The 17,143-nt window shown below is 46.6% G+C and overlaps 1 protein-coding gene across 3 annotated transcripts in view; it reads right to left on the reverse strand.

Moving 5' to 3' along the window:
• Positions 1 to 7,978: 7,978 nt before the first annotated feature.
• Positions 7,979 to 17,143, reverse strand: part of NUAK1 (NUAK family kinase 1) — a 73,280-nt gene continuing 64,115 nt past the window's right edge. For all 3 annotated transcript variants that reach the window (XM_014865826.3, XM_070507196.1, XM_070507195.1), the window contains 2 exons: positions 15,271 to 15,403; positions 7,979 to 12,468 (listed from right to left, as the gene is read on the reverse strand). In XM_014865826.3, coding sequence (XP_014721312.1) covers positions 11,315 to 12,468; positions 15,271 to 15,403 — 1,287 coding nt within the window. In that variant the 3' untranslated portion in view covers positions 7,979 to 11,314. The remainder of the gene's footprint in view (positions 12,469 to 15,270; positions 15,404 to 17,143) is intronic.

Below are 17,143 nucleotides of genomic sequence, written 5' to 3' on the forward strand. Positions count from 1 at the left end.
GCTTATATTCATGAAGGAGAAACTCTTATGGTACACCCTTTGCCCCAGTGTAAAAACAAACTACAAGAGGGCCAGCCCTGGTGACCTAGTGGTTAAGTTCAGCACACTCCACTTTGGCAGCCTGGGTTTGGTTCCCGGGTGTGGACCTACACCACTCTGTCAGCAGCCATGCTGTGCTGGCAGCCCACATACTGAAAAAATAGAGGAAGATTGGCACAGTTGTTAGCTCAGGGTGAATCTTCCTCGGCAAAACAAAACAAAACATAACAAAAAAACTACAAGACAGAACAAAATGTATTAAACAATTGTTTTCAGATGTGAGACAACAAGAAACATAGGACTATAATCCCCAGCAGAAAGGGAAAAACAAGGTATATCCTACAATTGCCCCATCTTGACCTGGGGGCAGTTTCTGGTGAGAATCACCAGGAGGGGAAACAAGTGATAGAGATAAGGGAGACCCTGGAGGCCAAGGAAGTGAGATTTGGGGGCACAGAGTGCTGGAGAGAAGGGCACTATACAACAAAAGAGCTCCAGAAATCTGCATGGGAACACTCTTGAGTCTTTAGCTAAATACTAATCTGCTAATTTGTGGGGGGAAAGTCTATCAAGGTGAGCAAAGAAAAAAAACAACCCCCAGGGAGCAGCAAGCTGAGCAATTCCTAGAGCTTACCCAGGGCTGGAAATATTCAAGCTCCCACCAGCCAGAGTACAGAAACATTGCTGAATGAATATACCTACCAAACAGAAATGTTAGGGACGAAAAACACAATGTCTGAAATTAAATTTCACTGGATCGAGTTAGGAGCAGATTAAACACTACCAAAGAAAATATCGGTGAACTTGAAGACACACCGAAATGAACGTGTAAAACAAAGCACGGAGAGAAAAAAAGACCAAAAAAGGTCAACAGTGTCTCATTGTCACAAAAAATGTCAACCATGTCAAGTGGTGTAAAATATATGTAACTGGAGTTCAAGAAGGAGAGGAAGGAGATGAATCAGCAAAACAAGCATTTGAACACATAACGGCAATGACATCATCTCCAGCCACTCTTCCTATTGCTTACTCTGCTCCGGTCACCCTGGTCCTCATTGTGTCCTGAGCACCTCAAGTGTGCTCCTTACTCAAGACCTTGGCACTTGCTGTTTCCTCTGGCTGAAGGCTTTTTCAATACACAGCTGTAGGGCTTAATGCTGAAGTGTCACCTAACCAATGAAGGTTTCCCTGAGCACTCTACAAAAATCACTGCTCCTCACGCCCATACACACTCCCTCCAATTTCCTTGTCCTGCTTTATTTCTTCCATTGACTTATCAGCATCTGCCATAGTATGTATTTTTTTTGTTTATTGTCTGCCTTCACCATCCACCACTGGAGGTTATCCCCAGGAAGGCAAGGACCATCTCTGTCTGTTCACTGCCGCATCCCCTGCACCTAAGATGGGCTATGCAATAAATACATGTTGAATGAATCAATTTTAAAAGAGAGGCAAGAAGCATTCCCATAAACAAGGGTAGAGGGTTTCTGATCCTAAAAGAAATAGGGAGCAATGCTGTAAAACTAAACCGTTATATTCCCACATCACCCATGCAGTGAAAAACCAAGTGAAGGGCCTTGGAGTAGCTCTTTCCATTCGTGTGGCTTTAGGGGAGACCACTAAGACCAGCTGGTGCTGGAGGAGGCACATACTGGCTCTCAAGAGCCCGTGGTTACAATTCCAGGAGTTTTGCTAGCTCATTGATATCACATTGGTGTCTTGAAATCAGTCATGGTGGGAGAATTTATGCTATAGAAATTGGCAAACTCTACAAATCAGTGCATCTCCCCACACTCCACCCTCCCCTACCTACCACCCCACTGCCCTGTCTGCCCCCAGAGAGCCGGTTGTTAAGCATTTACCAGAACCCCACTCACTAAAACTATATAGCCCAGAGCTTCTTTTTGGAAAATTTTCTAGCCATGAATTTCACTCTTCGAACAAAAACCTCTCAAGAAGCACAATCCACAAACAAATTGGAACAGCTTAGGTTGGACCGTGGGGAGGTTTTCTAAATCACAGCAACTCAGGTTTCTTTTTCCGAACTCTCCTTGACCCAGATGGGTATTCTCTACGGTGATCCCAAGAACACAGTTGGAAAATCACTGCTCCAATCCAAGCCTCCCTTTGCAAAAGAGGAAAATGGTGTCCAGAAAGAGAAAAACAACTGGACCGAGATCCCAAACTCCAGAACTAAGGTCTCCAGACTCCCAGCTCGGCATTGGAATCGACGTTGGACCAAGACCCCTGATTTCCTTTGGCTTGAAAGGATGATTCCCAATCACTTATTAGGCATTGGGTCAGGCAACAAGGTCACCCAGTGCAGGTAAAGGGTACAGGTTGATCCAGGGGTGCATGCTAGGAAGTCACAGCAGTGCTCATATTCAGGGAATGAGCAGGAGGCAAAAATCAAAGGCAAGTAAGAGTTCAAGGGCCAGACAAAGGCAGAAAGGCTTGGCAGGTGAGGCGGAGGAAGAAACAAAGCAATGACATCCAGGACTTTGGCTGTGAGCAAGGCAGTTGGCATTGGAGATAGTGGCAGGATCATGAATAAATTAGCCAGAATGGAAGATGCAAGGACAGGAAAGACCTCAGGTGAAGCACCAGTCAAAGCACCCATGCGAGACTGCACTGGAAACTTGGAGGATGACTTGCTTCTTTAAATCTGTCTCTTCCCTTTGGAGCCCTCTTCTCAACAAGGAGCACTCTCGGTGGCTCCAACTTAGCCTCATGGGCAACATTATCCCACTATTCTGAATCCCAAAAGGGCCTGAGCATGTGATTATGAGTTGTTTCTCCAAAGAGAGGCACTTTTCCTCAAGCCCTCCATGTCTTTTTACCTCCTCATCATGGTGCCCAGAAAGACATGTTTATGAGAAGCGAGTCTAAGCAGCGCCCACTGCCAGGGACCATCTGTACCCCCCAGGGGCTGAACCCACAATCACGGCCTCTTGGGAGCTGACCAGCAGGGCTGGTTCTGAGGCCTGCATCTGGCTTTCTGCTTTGCACACATCCTTTTGTCTGGGCTCCAAAGCCTGATGGCTGAAGCTTCTGGAATGCCCTAGGCACTGCTGAATCAGATGTTTTTCAGTTTCGATGATTCACAAATCCCAATTTGCAGAACTTTCTCAGGATAACTATTTTTTGGAGCCCCTTTTCTCCAGCTGCCTCCAAAATGAACTGTTCCCCACCCTCAGTTGCAGCTGACCGTGAGGTGTTCCTTTGGAAGTCTGATTTGAGGTCATGACTGTGTCATCACCCCGCTCTGGGCTTTGAAGATGTGGCAATGCTGTGCTTTTTATGTGATCGAAGTTGCTGTTGCAGTGGCTGACCCCAGGCAGGTCCATGCAGTCCAGCCTGGCATCCTGTGTTTCCATATGACTCCACGCAGTCGCTTTGAGTTCTCAGCCCTGTGGAAGCAGAGTCCCTGGAGGCACCCCAGCACGGGAAAGAGCGTGTTGAGGGGGTGCATGTGAATACACAGCTTTGGTCAGAAGAAACCAAGCCACTGCAGGCCTACTGTCTCCCCTACAGACTTCTGAGCCACAGCAGACGCTTAGGATGGAGACACACTCCTCCATCCCATGCCACTCTAGAGGAGTTAAGAAATCTGAAGCAATCCTATTAATTCCATCTGCTGAGACTGGACCTTCTAGAACCTGACACTAATGGGATATTGGTGGACAGTTGCTCTCCTCTCCATGTTTGTTAGGAGAGTACATTGACTTGGGCCAGTGCCTTCATTCCTGATGGTTTTCTGTTCAGTTCCTGCAGAAAAATGTTGTTTACATGAACAGGGATGGCAACAGGATTGGGTGTTATGATCAAGGAGCCTGGCTTGAAGAAGGATCATCCCAGGGGCCCAACAGAGCGGTTAAGATCTTGGGCCCAGAAGCCGGTCAGCCAGGCCTGTTTTGGAACCCAGCTCCACATTTGATAGCTGGGTGACTCAGGAAACTTGCTGCATGTTTCCAACATTCAGTTTCCTCATCTGTAAAAGTGGAGATAAGGGACCATGAGGGGCGTTAAAAGAGATGATGTACGTAAAAAGTAGGCACACTGCCTGCAGCTCGCTAAGCTCTTGGTTAATATTAACAGCAATGATTTTTCTTTATGCTGGGACCTCCTTACGGGAAGCAGACATAAGCTGTGACAGAGAGGTTGTTACATGTTCATCTGATTCCATTTGATTTTCAACTTTTTAAGTACTATAGATTTGAAGAATATCCAGGAAGTTAGGTTGGGGTCAAATGACTGAGTTCTGGCCCATGGGATGCGGGTACAAATGATGTACACCACATCCAGGCCTGATCCTTAAAAGATCCTGACTTGTGCTCTCTCTTGATCTCATTGGCACAGCTAGAAATGAAGGACCCCAAGATGGCAGAACCACAGGATGCAAGAAGCTCAGATCCCTGAGTGCCTGTGTGGAGATGACATGACAAGGAGAGCTGCCCAATCTGTATTGGACTTGGTGAGAATAAGAAATAATTGTTTATTATATTGAACCACTGACATTTCAGGGTTTACTTGTTACTTTAGCATAACATAACCTATTCAGACTAATTTATGAAAACTAGCACAGGGAGTGGACAGGGCAATCAGCTGGCTAAGACACAATGGGTATTCCCAGTCAGATAGAGACAGGCAGTGTAAATTTCTCATCAGTAGGAAAATAATCTCCACAATTTTAAAACAAAATTGGTTGCTAATTTTCCACACAATTCCATGCTGGAACCAGACAATTGTGATAGCATGGGGCAGGTCTTGTGACATGAAAATCTTAGTCTTCACTTTCTGGTCTTCACAGAGCATCACCACTACTCCACTTCCATGCCCCAAACTTTGCATGGTTCTGTGGATTAAAAACATCTCCTCCATAAATTGCAATCAACTGGTAGTGAATTTCTGCAGTGGAAACATATTTTTGTTTAAAATTGCACATCATGGCATGTATCTCATCTGGGGACCACCTGTGGAAGGAAGCGGACATTGCAATTAAGGGTACACAAAGTCATAAATGATCACAGCCAGTCCATGTTAGAATGTGGCCACACATGTTTAACAAAACACCACAATCCCTGGACTGTCGTTGTCCTATGCCAATAGACCAGAAATTAACCCTGTAAAGCTCTGTTTTGAAGACCCCAGGGCCTTTGCATATACTGTTCCCTCTACCTGGAATGCTCACTCTTCATATAGCTAGTTCTTCACATTCAGACCTCTACACAAAGGTCACCTCTTCAGAGACGCCTTCCCTGACTACTCTTTCTACAGGAGGTTTCCCTCTTCCTTAATTCTCTATCTCTGCATCCTATCCATTTCCTTCATAGCACTTATTACGATCTGTACTTTTGCAGGGGTTTATTTATTCACTTGTTGATTACCCATTTCTCCCAGTAAGTAAATGTGACATCTACCCTAACTCTAGAATTCCACATGGATGAGCTAATTAAGTTTCTTACGGCTTAAACCAGTTTCAGCTGGATTTCCTGATTTTATAGCTGATTTTACAGCTAAAACCTTCCTAACAAGTACATCTCCTGTCTACAGTGTTATGCATTGTCTTCCCTGATATTATCAGTATAAATTAAGAATCTTTTATGTGTCAGACCCTGTATTAGGTATTTTATTTCATTTAGCCTTTGCCATAACTCTAAACGTTAAGGATTATTTAATGCTATTTTATAGATGAGGAAATTGTGGCCCAAAAGGTGTAGCTAAGATGGGTTGCTTTTTGTCAATTCTACATCCCTTCATTGGGGGGCTTCCTTCCCCCACTCTGTGTGATTCTGAAGGAGCTGCTTTCAAGTATATCAATGGGTGGGCACATGATCCAGGCAGTCCAATCAGAGCATCTCTTCACTCTGTGACTGGGCCGGAGGGAGACACGTGAGCCCGGCAAAGCCAATCACAGTCCTTCCTTGGCACATACTGGCTAACATAGTTAAGAATCTCTATCTGACTCTAGGATCACACACTAAAAGGACCTCATAACCCAACTACAACCAGGAGCTATCTTGCTGCTGTGCAGAGAGAGTCTGCCTAAGAATGAAGCCCCGACTCAGTGAGAATGGGTGAAAAGGAGGCCAATGACATCGCTTGCACCCTGGATCCAGCTGTGCCTGAGACAGAGGCCTTGGACTTCTCAGTTACAGGAAGCAGTAAATTCATCTTGTTACTTAACATAGTCTAAGTTGGGTTTCTGCCACTTTGTGCTGAACAAGGATGGAGTGAGCACCACGTAGAAGCTTAAGAAATCTAAGTTCTCTCAATTTTCTTCCTTAAAGTGACCACTCCCCATTAACCTCCCAACCTATCAGTTGACAACATGTCGACCGTGCCAATCCAGCCACCTTTACTCCCTCACTACCCCTTATGTGTCACATTTGGTCCAGCCTCTAGCCCGTGCACATGCTGTTCCTTCTATCTGGCTGCAGAATTATGTCTTTCCAAAGAGGTTTACTTTTAAATAAACTTCTCCTTAGTCCATTACCCTGAAAATGACTGACAGGCCTGTTTGCTAAAAGTGGCAGCAAGAATTAAGAGCCTCCAATCCAGGTAGATTGTCTTTGAAATGTCCTATTTTAAAAGTGAGTATTGCCCTGTAAAGAAAGCACTATGGTTTCCCATTTGTGCTGAGTTTTATACTCAAGATAACTTCATAGAAATTCTCTCACTCCTTCTTCACAGCCCCGTTAAGAATTGGGTAAGGTAGCAGTTAACATACCCAACAGACAGGTGAGAAAACTGAGGCCCAAAGAGGTGAAACAGCTTGACTCAGCAGCAATCATCATGTCCCACATGGAATTAGAGTTCTTCCCACCTCAGCCCAGCTTGAGAGGCAGGGACCTGTCCTAATTTGGCAGGTCACAATTATAAGCATCCATGGCCCAACCCTCTGCCATACCCAAATTAGCCAATGAAGTCCCATCGGATTAGGTTGCCAGATAAATTCAGGATGGGCAGCTACATTTGAATTTCAGATAAATACTTTTCTTAGAATAAGCATGGCCCAAATATTGCGTGGGACACAGTTACAATAAAAAATTATCCATTGTTTAACTGAGTGTCCTCTGGTTTTATTTGTTAAATCTGACAATGCTACATCAGATGTTCTCCCAGGAGACCATAAGGGGTGAAAGCTGTAATTTCTTTGGGAAGTCAGACTTCTCATGGATGGATCCCCTGACACTGCTATTCAGTGCAGAGTATGATTCTCTAATGTTTGGTACTAGGGAAAGGGTTAATGTCATTTGATACTGTGACCAGGATCCAGGAACTCCTCAGTCTGACCCAATTGTTCATCCTCTTTCCAAAAGCTTCCTGGAGGGTCTGTTCACACAAAGAACAATTGCAAAATGGGGCTCAAGATGCCATTTTATTACAGACAGAGCAGTTGCCTTCCCCATTAGGAAACTGGCCCATTGGTCTTGGACTCTGAGCAATCAGATGAGCCATTTGTCTGCCGTGGGATGGAGGGGAGTGCAGAGAAAGGGGGCAGGCAGGGGAAGAGGAAGCATGGGGAGGAAGTGTGGCTGAGTGTTAACCTTTGATGGTGTCTCCAGTCCAGACTGAAGGAACTGGGTCAAAAGTCTCTTTTGGAAACTGGAACCAAGAACATAGAAAGTTGGAAGCTATGGGGTAAGCCAAGGCAGGTCACAAAATCAGGGAGGAGAAAGCTAGGCTACAAAAGGAGGGGGAAAATAAAGCTGTCTGCAAGGAGGAGCAGAAAAGAGGGTGCTTAGTTTTCTTGGATCCCACTTCTCCACTTCTTGGTTCCAGCTGCACCGCCAGCTGCATTTCTTCTGAGAACTTCGAATCAATTCTCCTTTGGTGCTTAAGCAACCTTGGGTGGGTTTCTGGTACTTAAACCCGTTGTGTCACTTACTTAACTAGGAGAAAAACAACCAAATAAAGAGGCAAGGTCCCACTTCAGTTCAGTTCATTGCAATTTATTTAATTTAAAAATAAAAACAAAAAACCCAAAAAACAAAACAAAAATCAGTTTCCAATGAAAACACAAACACTTTGGGTGGTTATCCAGCTTTTTTTTCCCTGTAGGCTGTTCCGGGCTCAAACCAATCAAATGAGTTAAAACCAATGTTGACTGGAGCCATAAAGCATGTTGCACCAATTAAATTACACCAATATATTATTATAATACCTTTGAAATGCCTTTCAGACCAATAAATAAAAAAAAGACAAATTCAAATAAAAAAAGTCAACTTTTTATTACCAAAAAAAAAAAAAATAGAAATTAAATAAAAGTCACAACATGGATTTAAAAAAAAATGCAGTCAAGTTTCTCTCTCTTTTTTTTTTTTCTTCTAGGAATGATACCATGCCAGTAAATCCCTACAGAACATTTCCAGTTTGGCAATAAGCAGTCAGTCGATCATTCACATTTGTACTCAAGACAGCAGGCCTGGGCAACACATCCCTGAATTTCATCCTGAAAAGTGCGCCCCCGTCATCTGAAGAAGCAGCACCTTATAACAGGGATGGAAATTCAGAGAGGACTTAGCATTTTTCATTTTGCCTGGGGTCTTGAAGCACTTCCTGAAAACTGATCATGCCTTGAAATTTACCTGTAAAAAGAAGTATAATTCTACTCCTTTGGCAGATGTGTAAACTAAGACACCGAAAGGCCCACCGAGGCAAGGAAAGGACCAGAGAGCTGACATCGAATCTCCCGTTTGGTCCACCAGGTCAGAAAAGTGTCTCTCACTTGTAATTCCATGGAAATGACTCAAACATGACTTCCTCGGCTGGGGATTGGCTGGTAGGGAGGATGGGACTGACTCAGGAAATAGAGGAGCTGCTTTTCAGGGCTTTTCCCTCTATTTCCAAGTTTTGCCTTGAAAGGGCAGTCAACATCGCATCTAGAAGCAGAGGATGTTAGCAGAATGTCAGAACGAGGTGGGGCCTGAGACACCAGCGGATCCACCCTTCCAGCCCTCACTGAAGGGAACGCTTAGCCCCCAAAACACAGCAGTGTCTGAGGCCAGCAGCTAGTTAGCAGCACACCAGGACTCAACTCAGAATCTCGGCCTCTGAGTGGAGGACTGTCTTTGCCACGATCCACTGTCTGGGCTTCTTGACAAAAGAGAACATACATGTGGGGTTTTTTTGGGGTGTGTGGGATTATTTTCCTCGATGATGTCATTTTTATTTAAAGATTAGAAGGATGGAAAACACTAAACAGATGCAATCACTTGGCAAAAGGAAAAAACACATCAACCAGTAGGTAGGTGTGATACCTAAGTCATGCTGACAGCTACCCGCTAGGCCAGCTGCCATGTGAGGGGCCGGCAGTGAGGCAGGAGAGGCTGTTCAGAAAAGGTTGCATAAAACGAGTTAAGGAGCAGGGAGGTCAGAGGTTGCAGAATGCCCTCCATGCACCCACACACCTCATACACACAATTTGCTATAGCTTTTTTTTCCCTTTGAACCTATATTGGAGTTCAGGAAAGAGATGGAATTGAATGAAAGCAAACTGAGAAGCTTGCCATAATACACTACTCAGCTCAACCTGAAGGCGCAAGCCCAAACCCTAGAGCTGGTGGGAAGGGGAGAAATGGGAGCTGCCTTCTCAGGGAAAGGGCAACCTCATCCTACTTAATGTTCTTAGTGTCCTCAGGTGAATTCTTTCTCATCTCCCTATGAACTATTGTCTGTTGATACTCCCAAAAACACTCCCAGGACTAGTCCTCCTTATGTGTCTAGGTGGCTCTCGGAAGTCAGCCATCTTGATACGAGGGTTTCGATTTGCCCAAGGCAGTAGAATCTGAAGTCATCCCAAATTCCCAAAGACCATTCATTTCGAACCCAGTGTCTGGAGATGTCCCATTGTGGGAGTGACTTTGTCAGATAAGAGTCCTGTCACACCTCTTTTTTTGCCTCCTCCAGGATCACTTCAATGACTCCTAAGAAAATGTTCTCTCTCCTCTATGCTTCCTCCCAACCCACTCTGCTCTCTCAACACCTTTTTCCCCAAAGCCTAGGAGACCAAAACCATCACAGAATACCCAGATTTGGGGATAAAACACCTTCTGCCTGACTTCCTTTTCCTCCTCCAAATATCCCACCTACACACTAACTCCCAGAGCAAACTCGCCTACTCTGAGAGGTCTACACTTGGGGGATGGGAAACCTTTACTATCAGTAAACAGAGCAAATGGTTGAGCCAGTGGCTCCTTTGGAGACTATGGACAGTATCACATCCAAGTCAAAGCATTCATGCAGGCGAGAACCCAAGAGGCAGCATTCCAGTTAATATTGAGACGTTAAGGAAATTGACAAGTCGCCCCCTTGCTGGTGTGCATCAACATCCCCTCATCTGCACAAAGACCACAGAGGGTCCTGAGCTCTGTTATACACCATAGTTTTGACACCACTATCTTTTTCCCTGTCTACCTTCGGGAGGTTATGCTGAACAGCAAAGCAGACATCAGGAAAGAAGAAGTGGAGAGCAGGGAGCCAAAAAATCACCACGGGCTGACTCTATGTCCTTAGCAGAGTTCAGAGCATTCTCTCTCTGACCAAGGCTCTGTCTTCCATTCATGGTAGACTAGCAAATTAACAAATGCCACGCCAGAGGCATACAAGTTCACACAGATCCCACAGGATGCCTTAACCTAACTCCCAGGGCTTAGCCAGGTCAAGGATGGCAACTACATGGCAAGAGTGCTACTGCCCCACTTCCCATCCCCATGGCAGCCATTACTATTCAATCACAGCACTCCTTCCTGGGCTACTCAAGCTAGCACATTCAGCAGCCACTATCAATCAATCACTGATTCAAGATCAGGTTGCTGAAATCTACTTGCTGGCCTCGTGTGCTCAGACCAAGCTTGCTATGGGAGGAGAGGAGGAGCAAGCTCTTTGAGCTCACCCACAGCAGATGGCTCCAGTCTCTCTTGCCCCTCCTCCAGAAGCATCTGGACGCTTCTAGGGAAATGCTTCCTCTCCCACACACTTCCTCCCCACCCTCTAAGTGCTGGCCAACACCACCTCCCCGGGACAGCTGGTCCTCTGGGAGGTGCCACAAAGCAAATGCCAATTAGGACCCAAATTCTGACTGGCAGAGAGCCCACATCTCCCTTTTAGGTGCTGGCTCAAGGCTGCAAACCTGGCCAAGCAAGATGGCAGCACCAATCCTTTTTCAGTCTCTTGTCATGGCCAGCAAAGAGGTAACCAGCTCGTTAGCACAAGTCACTGCTCCCCTTCCTCCCTCGTACCCACCCCCGCCCCGCCCTGCACCCCGGGGGAGCTAGTTGAGCTTGTTGCAGATCTCCAGCGCTTTCTTGTAGACCTGAGTCACGTCATCCATGTCCGTGAGGAGCGAGAAGCTGCTGTCTCCCAGCCGGTTCCGGTACCGCTTTAGGTACTGGGGCCGGGGCCGGTTCTGGAGCCCCTCAAAGTCCTGGATCTGGAGGAAGTTTTCGGCGGAGACGCAGCTGCGGATGCGCTGGCGGGCAGGACGATTCTCCTGCAAATCCAGCAAGTCGAAGGAGTCGCTGGACAGGACGCTGTCTTCGCTGATGACGCTGGAAGGCCGGCTGTAGCTCCGGGAGAGGCCCTCGGCGGGGACGCCAGGCTCCAGCAAGGATTCCAGTGTGGGCATTTCGGGGCTCGCGAGGGCCGGGTCCATGGTGCCTGCTGAGTACTTGCTGCTGTGTTTCAAGATGCCCTTCCTGCGGCAGGAGAGGCTGTGGGACGTCACTCTGGCTGGGTCCGGGGGGCTGGGGGAGGGGATGCTGCTGCCCATCCCATCATTACTGTCCAACAGCTCTGAAGACTCGCTGCGCTCTGGGGAGGAGTAGTAGCCCGATTCTCTCTGCTGGGTCTTCTTCAAGATGCCTTTCTTGGGCATCGTGGCTGACTGTTTGGGGCTGAGTTTACCAGGCACCTCTGCCTCGGGGGAGCTCGGGACGGGCACGCCAGTCCGGCACAAGTCCTGCTCCATCTTGAAAGCAGAGGGTAAGGCAGGAGTGACGACGCCTTCGATGAAGCCGGTGCTGTGAGAACGATGCTCGCTGTTGCTTCGCTTCTTCAGGATCCCTTTGGGCCTCTTGGAATTCAACTTGGATGGGCTTTCGGGCACCGAGTCCTGGCCGGACTGGGCAAAGTCATTCTCCTTCTTGGACTTCTTCAGCGACCGCTGCCGCTCCAGCATGACCTCAGAGGCCCCGGGTTTGGCCAGGCCCTTAATTTTGGCTTCGGCCTCAGCCTGCAGCCCCGTGGAACGGTGGTGCCAATCGATAATGCGCGCCAAGAGCGGGGACTCGGAGTTGTGAAGGGCATCACAGTCACAGACGCTGCTCTTGTAGCCCCAGTTCACCCACCAGTGGTTGGCTATGTCCTCGATGGTGGCCCGGCGATCAGGGTTCACCATCAGCATCCACCGAATGAGTCCTCGAGCATCTATGGGTCAAGAAACAAAAGGAACGATGCATTACATGGGAGCTTTTGGCTTTGGGACAGGGCTGACACTCCAGGAGTGGCTAAGGAGATGCTCACTTTAAGAAAACTCTACTTGGAACCTTGGTCCAGCCACACTATAGAGCGGGAAGCCAAAGCCTTCCAGACTGTACATCAAAAGCATCATCAAGGCTCCGAACCACCGGCCAGTGCGCTGTCACATCCTGGCACGTTTTCCATATGAGTGAAGGAAAGTCATGAACTACTGAGCTTTTCATCAACTCAAGATCTTTAAAAATGGGGAAGTCCAGGTAACCGGGAAAGAATCCAGACCCGACCCCGAGCAGGGCCCCACCATTCCTTTGGTGGATATCATTTTACCAAAAGGGGAAACAGGTGTAGATCACCCTGGATTTCTTTAGTCCCTCCAAGGTAGGCTTGTATAAACATGCAGTGCTCAGGGTTACCGGGAAAGCATGTAGGCACGAAAAAGAAATTCGGGGCTGAGAGGGAGAAAAAAAGGCTCCTCATCAGAGAGGAGAAGACAGAGAAGGATAGAGAGAAGCTCCACCCTGGCACCCCCAGGCAGTGAGAGGGGCCGTGCCCTAGGCGGGCCTGACCCCAAGCCTTGGCCAGGTTCTCAGACCCACACCCAGGGAGCACACCTCTTTCTCTCTCTGACATAAGCCGGAGCCTACTGAGCTGTCAGATCACAGAGCTGATCTATATCTGCTCTCCATTTACAGCCGGTCTGAAAAATTCCATTTGCAAATTTCTGCTGCCAGAGAATTAGGGGAAAGTCCCAAAGGGATGTTGAGGAGGCCACAGGAACCAAATGACTCTCATAGCTTATAAACTGACTTCTAAGATCAAACTATGCTCCCCCAATGGGGGTTGAATTAAATCCTGGGAAGGCGCCACCTCCCTTCACCCGCATAGGTCGGCTAATGGGCAGCTGGCAAGGCCTGGCAAGGGGGCCGGGAGTGAGCCATACCCATGAAAAGTTACACGACGATCGTTCATTCAGTCATTCACTAAGTATTTTCTGAACCCCTGTCACGTGCCAGGAATTGTGTTGGAATCAGTTAGCTGGGGAGGCAAATAAGACTGCCAGAGAGGTCATCTGAAATCTTTCCCAAAAAAAAAAAAAGGTTGGCTTATTGAAGAAATATGCCTATCTATAGACATACACTCATCTACAATGGTCAATCCTCACTATTCACTGATTCTATACTTGTAAATTTGCGTACTCATTAAAATTTAGTTGTAGCCCCCAAATCAATACTCGAGGTGCTCTCCTGGTCATTTGATTATATCCTTAGAGTGGCAAAAAATTCGAGTTAACCCCAACGTGTATGTGTGTCACCAGCTGAGGCCAAACAAGATGAGGACACTCTGCCTCCCCGTTTCTGCTCTCATACTAACAAGTGTCCTTTTCACAGTCTATTTAGTCCATGTTTTTTACATTTTTTTGTACTTTTTGTTGGTGATCCTGCTGTTTAAAATGGCCCCAAGCATAGTGTGGAAGTGTTGTCTTGAGTTCCTAAATCCACGAGGGCTGTGGGGCACCTTATGGAGAAAGTATGTGGCTGGGTAAGCGTCGTCCAGGCGTGAGTTACGGCGCTGGTGGTTGTGAGTTCGATGTTAATGAATCAAGAACATATTTTAAATGAGGTGCTTTACACAAACAGACATAAAACAAGGTTCTGTACTGATCGGTTGACAAAAGTATTGTGACCAGATGCTCACAGGAATCGAGCCCTGTATTTCCACTAGGAGCAAAGGTTCAGGATTCACCAGCTTTGTGTTCATAGCAACTTTATAGAACACAACTATTGCAAATAATGAGAATCATTTATGTGTGTGTGTGTGTGTGTGTGTGTGTGTGTGTGACGTATATGTATGAAGGGTCTGTGTTAACGACACTCCAAACACAGCCACCTGTACACACCCTTTCCATCCACATATGATGCTCTCCCATCGAGAGATGGAGCTTATGGCCTCGGCTGCTTTGACCAACAGAACATGGCGGAAGCGACATTATCTGGCTTCCAAGTACAGACATTAAGAAGGCTTGGTAGCTGCTTCTTCCTCCATCTCTAAGCTGCCATGTGAGAAGTTCAGGCTCCTTCCTGGAGAGAGAAGCCTGGGGAGCTTCCTCACAGAGAGGGAGCCCACATGGTGTCCCACAGTCAGCCCCAGCCCAGCGGCCACCTGATTCCAACTGTAGGAGAAGCCCAAGCGAAGCCAAAGAGCTCTAGCCGACCCAGGGAATCGAGAGAGATGGTTACATGGTTGTTGTTGAAACCACTGAGTTTGTTTTGTGGGGGTATGGGATACAATTGGCATACAGCAACAGATCACGAAACCGTGCCCATGTGCCATAGCCCCCGCCGGGGGCACAGGATTGAGAAAGAGCAGCTGGCACCCTCATGGCACTTACAGTCCAGTGAAGGTGGTTCATATGTCCACATGGACTGGAAGGGACTTCATGTAACACCTTTTCCAAAATTTTAATTTACAGGGAGAAACTGAATCCAAACAGGGAAGGGGACTCGCCCACATTCACACAGCAAGCAAACAGGACTCCCAGCCCACCTGCCATATAGGACGTTTGTTTTGAAAATTCCATTTGGGAAAGTTTGGGCAATCTGCCGAGCAGGCCAGCTCTGCCAGAAGGCAACGGTCTGGAGAGAAGAAGGAGGAAAGGCAGAAGACCTCATACAGACAGTAAAACAGAAGCAGCAGGAGTGAGCTGGGGCAGGCACGCCGACCACTCCCGCCCGACCCTCCGCGGCCACGCACCTGAGGGCTGCGTGGGCTCCCGGTACTCTCCACTGCTGATCTGCCGAATGAGGTTTTTGTGATCGAAACCATCGAAGGGCATGGTACCATAAACGAGAGTGTAAAGCAACACGCCCAGGGCCCAGCTGTCCACCTGGAGCAGAGAGACAGGACACATAGGGGCTGGGAAGCAGATTCCAGGATGCCTTGCAAACCATTAGCATCACAGTCTGTGAGCACCCACCCTCAACGACCCCAGGAACTGAATTTAGCACCTGGCAGACAGGGTCCCACCGCAGCCTGACACCTGATATGCAGTGCAGCTGGGGCCTGCCTCAGAGCCTGACCTTTCCATTTCAAACAGAGACCAGGTCGCAATGTAGATGAAAACCTTCTCAAATAGATTATCTTCTCTGATCTTCAATACAGTTTTGTGAAACAGGTAGGGCCTGGATTATTTTCAACCCCATTTGACAGACGAGAATACTGAGGCATAAGGAAGCTAAATGGTTTCTCCAGAGCCTCACCCCAGTGATGGAGAGAAGACTGGGACACAGGGGCCTTCATTCCTAATCCAGAAATCAAGTCCTTCCTACACCTTCTTCAAATGGGTCAGGGGCTGCAGACTCAAATGCTTTCAAGAGCCAGGCAGACAGCAAACAGGAACAAAGCAGGAGGGAACCTGGGGTACGACGTGGAGCACTGGTGATGCAGACGAACTGAAGAGTGCATTCACCCAGCTTAAGCAAGCAGCCTCCTCTTGGCCAGTGGCTGCTGCACAGTAATGCTGGCCCAGCCCTGCTAGACCCTTTGGTTTTTCAAGAGAAGTCAGAAACCAGACTTTCATGTGAAATCTCCCAATTATTAAGTGTTTGTTCAATTTGTTTTAGAAAGACTAATATGGCCAAATAAAGCAAGCTTGCTGGCCAGATCACAGCCTGCCAGCTTGTAACCTCGGAAAGAGATCATGGGAGATCAAAGAAGCATTCATTATCGATGATAAACGTACAGTGTCGAGTTTCTACAATTTTGTAAATTGAATCCTACGCTCCTCCCTTACATTCTTATTTTAGGAACACTTTCTCTTCACTCTAATTGGTAGAGGCTGTTGGCAGTCGTCTCTTCACCCCTCAGGCCGGCCCCAAATACTCTCAAACAGATAAATATTTGGAAGGAAACATTTCAACCCACTGAGTAGCTGCTATTCAAAAGGATGCTGAGTGGATGAATCTCTCTGTAAAGAAAGTCATCTTTTTGAAAGAGAATAATCACTCGAAACTCACCCGTTTTCAAAATAATATTTTCACATACACATCTTTTACGGTGGCCCTGAAAACTTTAGGCATATAGAGAAATGCATTTCTCATGAAAGAGAAGATGCAATTAAAATGTAGTTCCTTAATCAAAAGTACAGGTTGTCAAAAATATATGCAAAAAGGTATTCACTGCGGAGTTGAGAGTTTTTTGTTTTTGTTTTGTCTGTTTTGTTACAATAGGGAAAACTGAAAACAATCTGATTGGTTAAATGTAGGGACATAATTAAATAAATGATGGCACATTCATACAATAAAATATGTTCTCATTAAAAACCATGTTTTTAATCATAAATTCAGAAAATGTCACAATTCTAAGTTAATAAAAAGCAAGATATACACATGTATATACCTATATAATCTCAATTATTTTTGAAACACAAAGATCTACACTGGAAAAAAGTCCAAAAGAAAAGTCACAAAAATATTAAGTGGTATTCTCTTAGAGAGAGATTGCAGGTAACTCTATTTTCTGGATTTTTCAAATTTTCTCCCGGGTGTGTATATTATGTCTTTTATAATCGTATAAGGAAAAGTTTTCTTTGTTTGCTTGCTTGTTGGTTTCTTTTTAAGTGTTTCCT

The sequence above is a fragment of the Equus asinus genome, chromosome 4 (assembly GCF_041296235.1).
Source record: "Equus asinus isolate D_3611 breed Donkey chromosome 4, EquAss-T2T_v2, whole genome shotgun sequence".
Classification (NCBI taxonomy): Eukaryota; Metazoa; Chordata; class Mammalia; order Perissodactyla; family Equidae; genus Equus; species Equus asinus.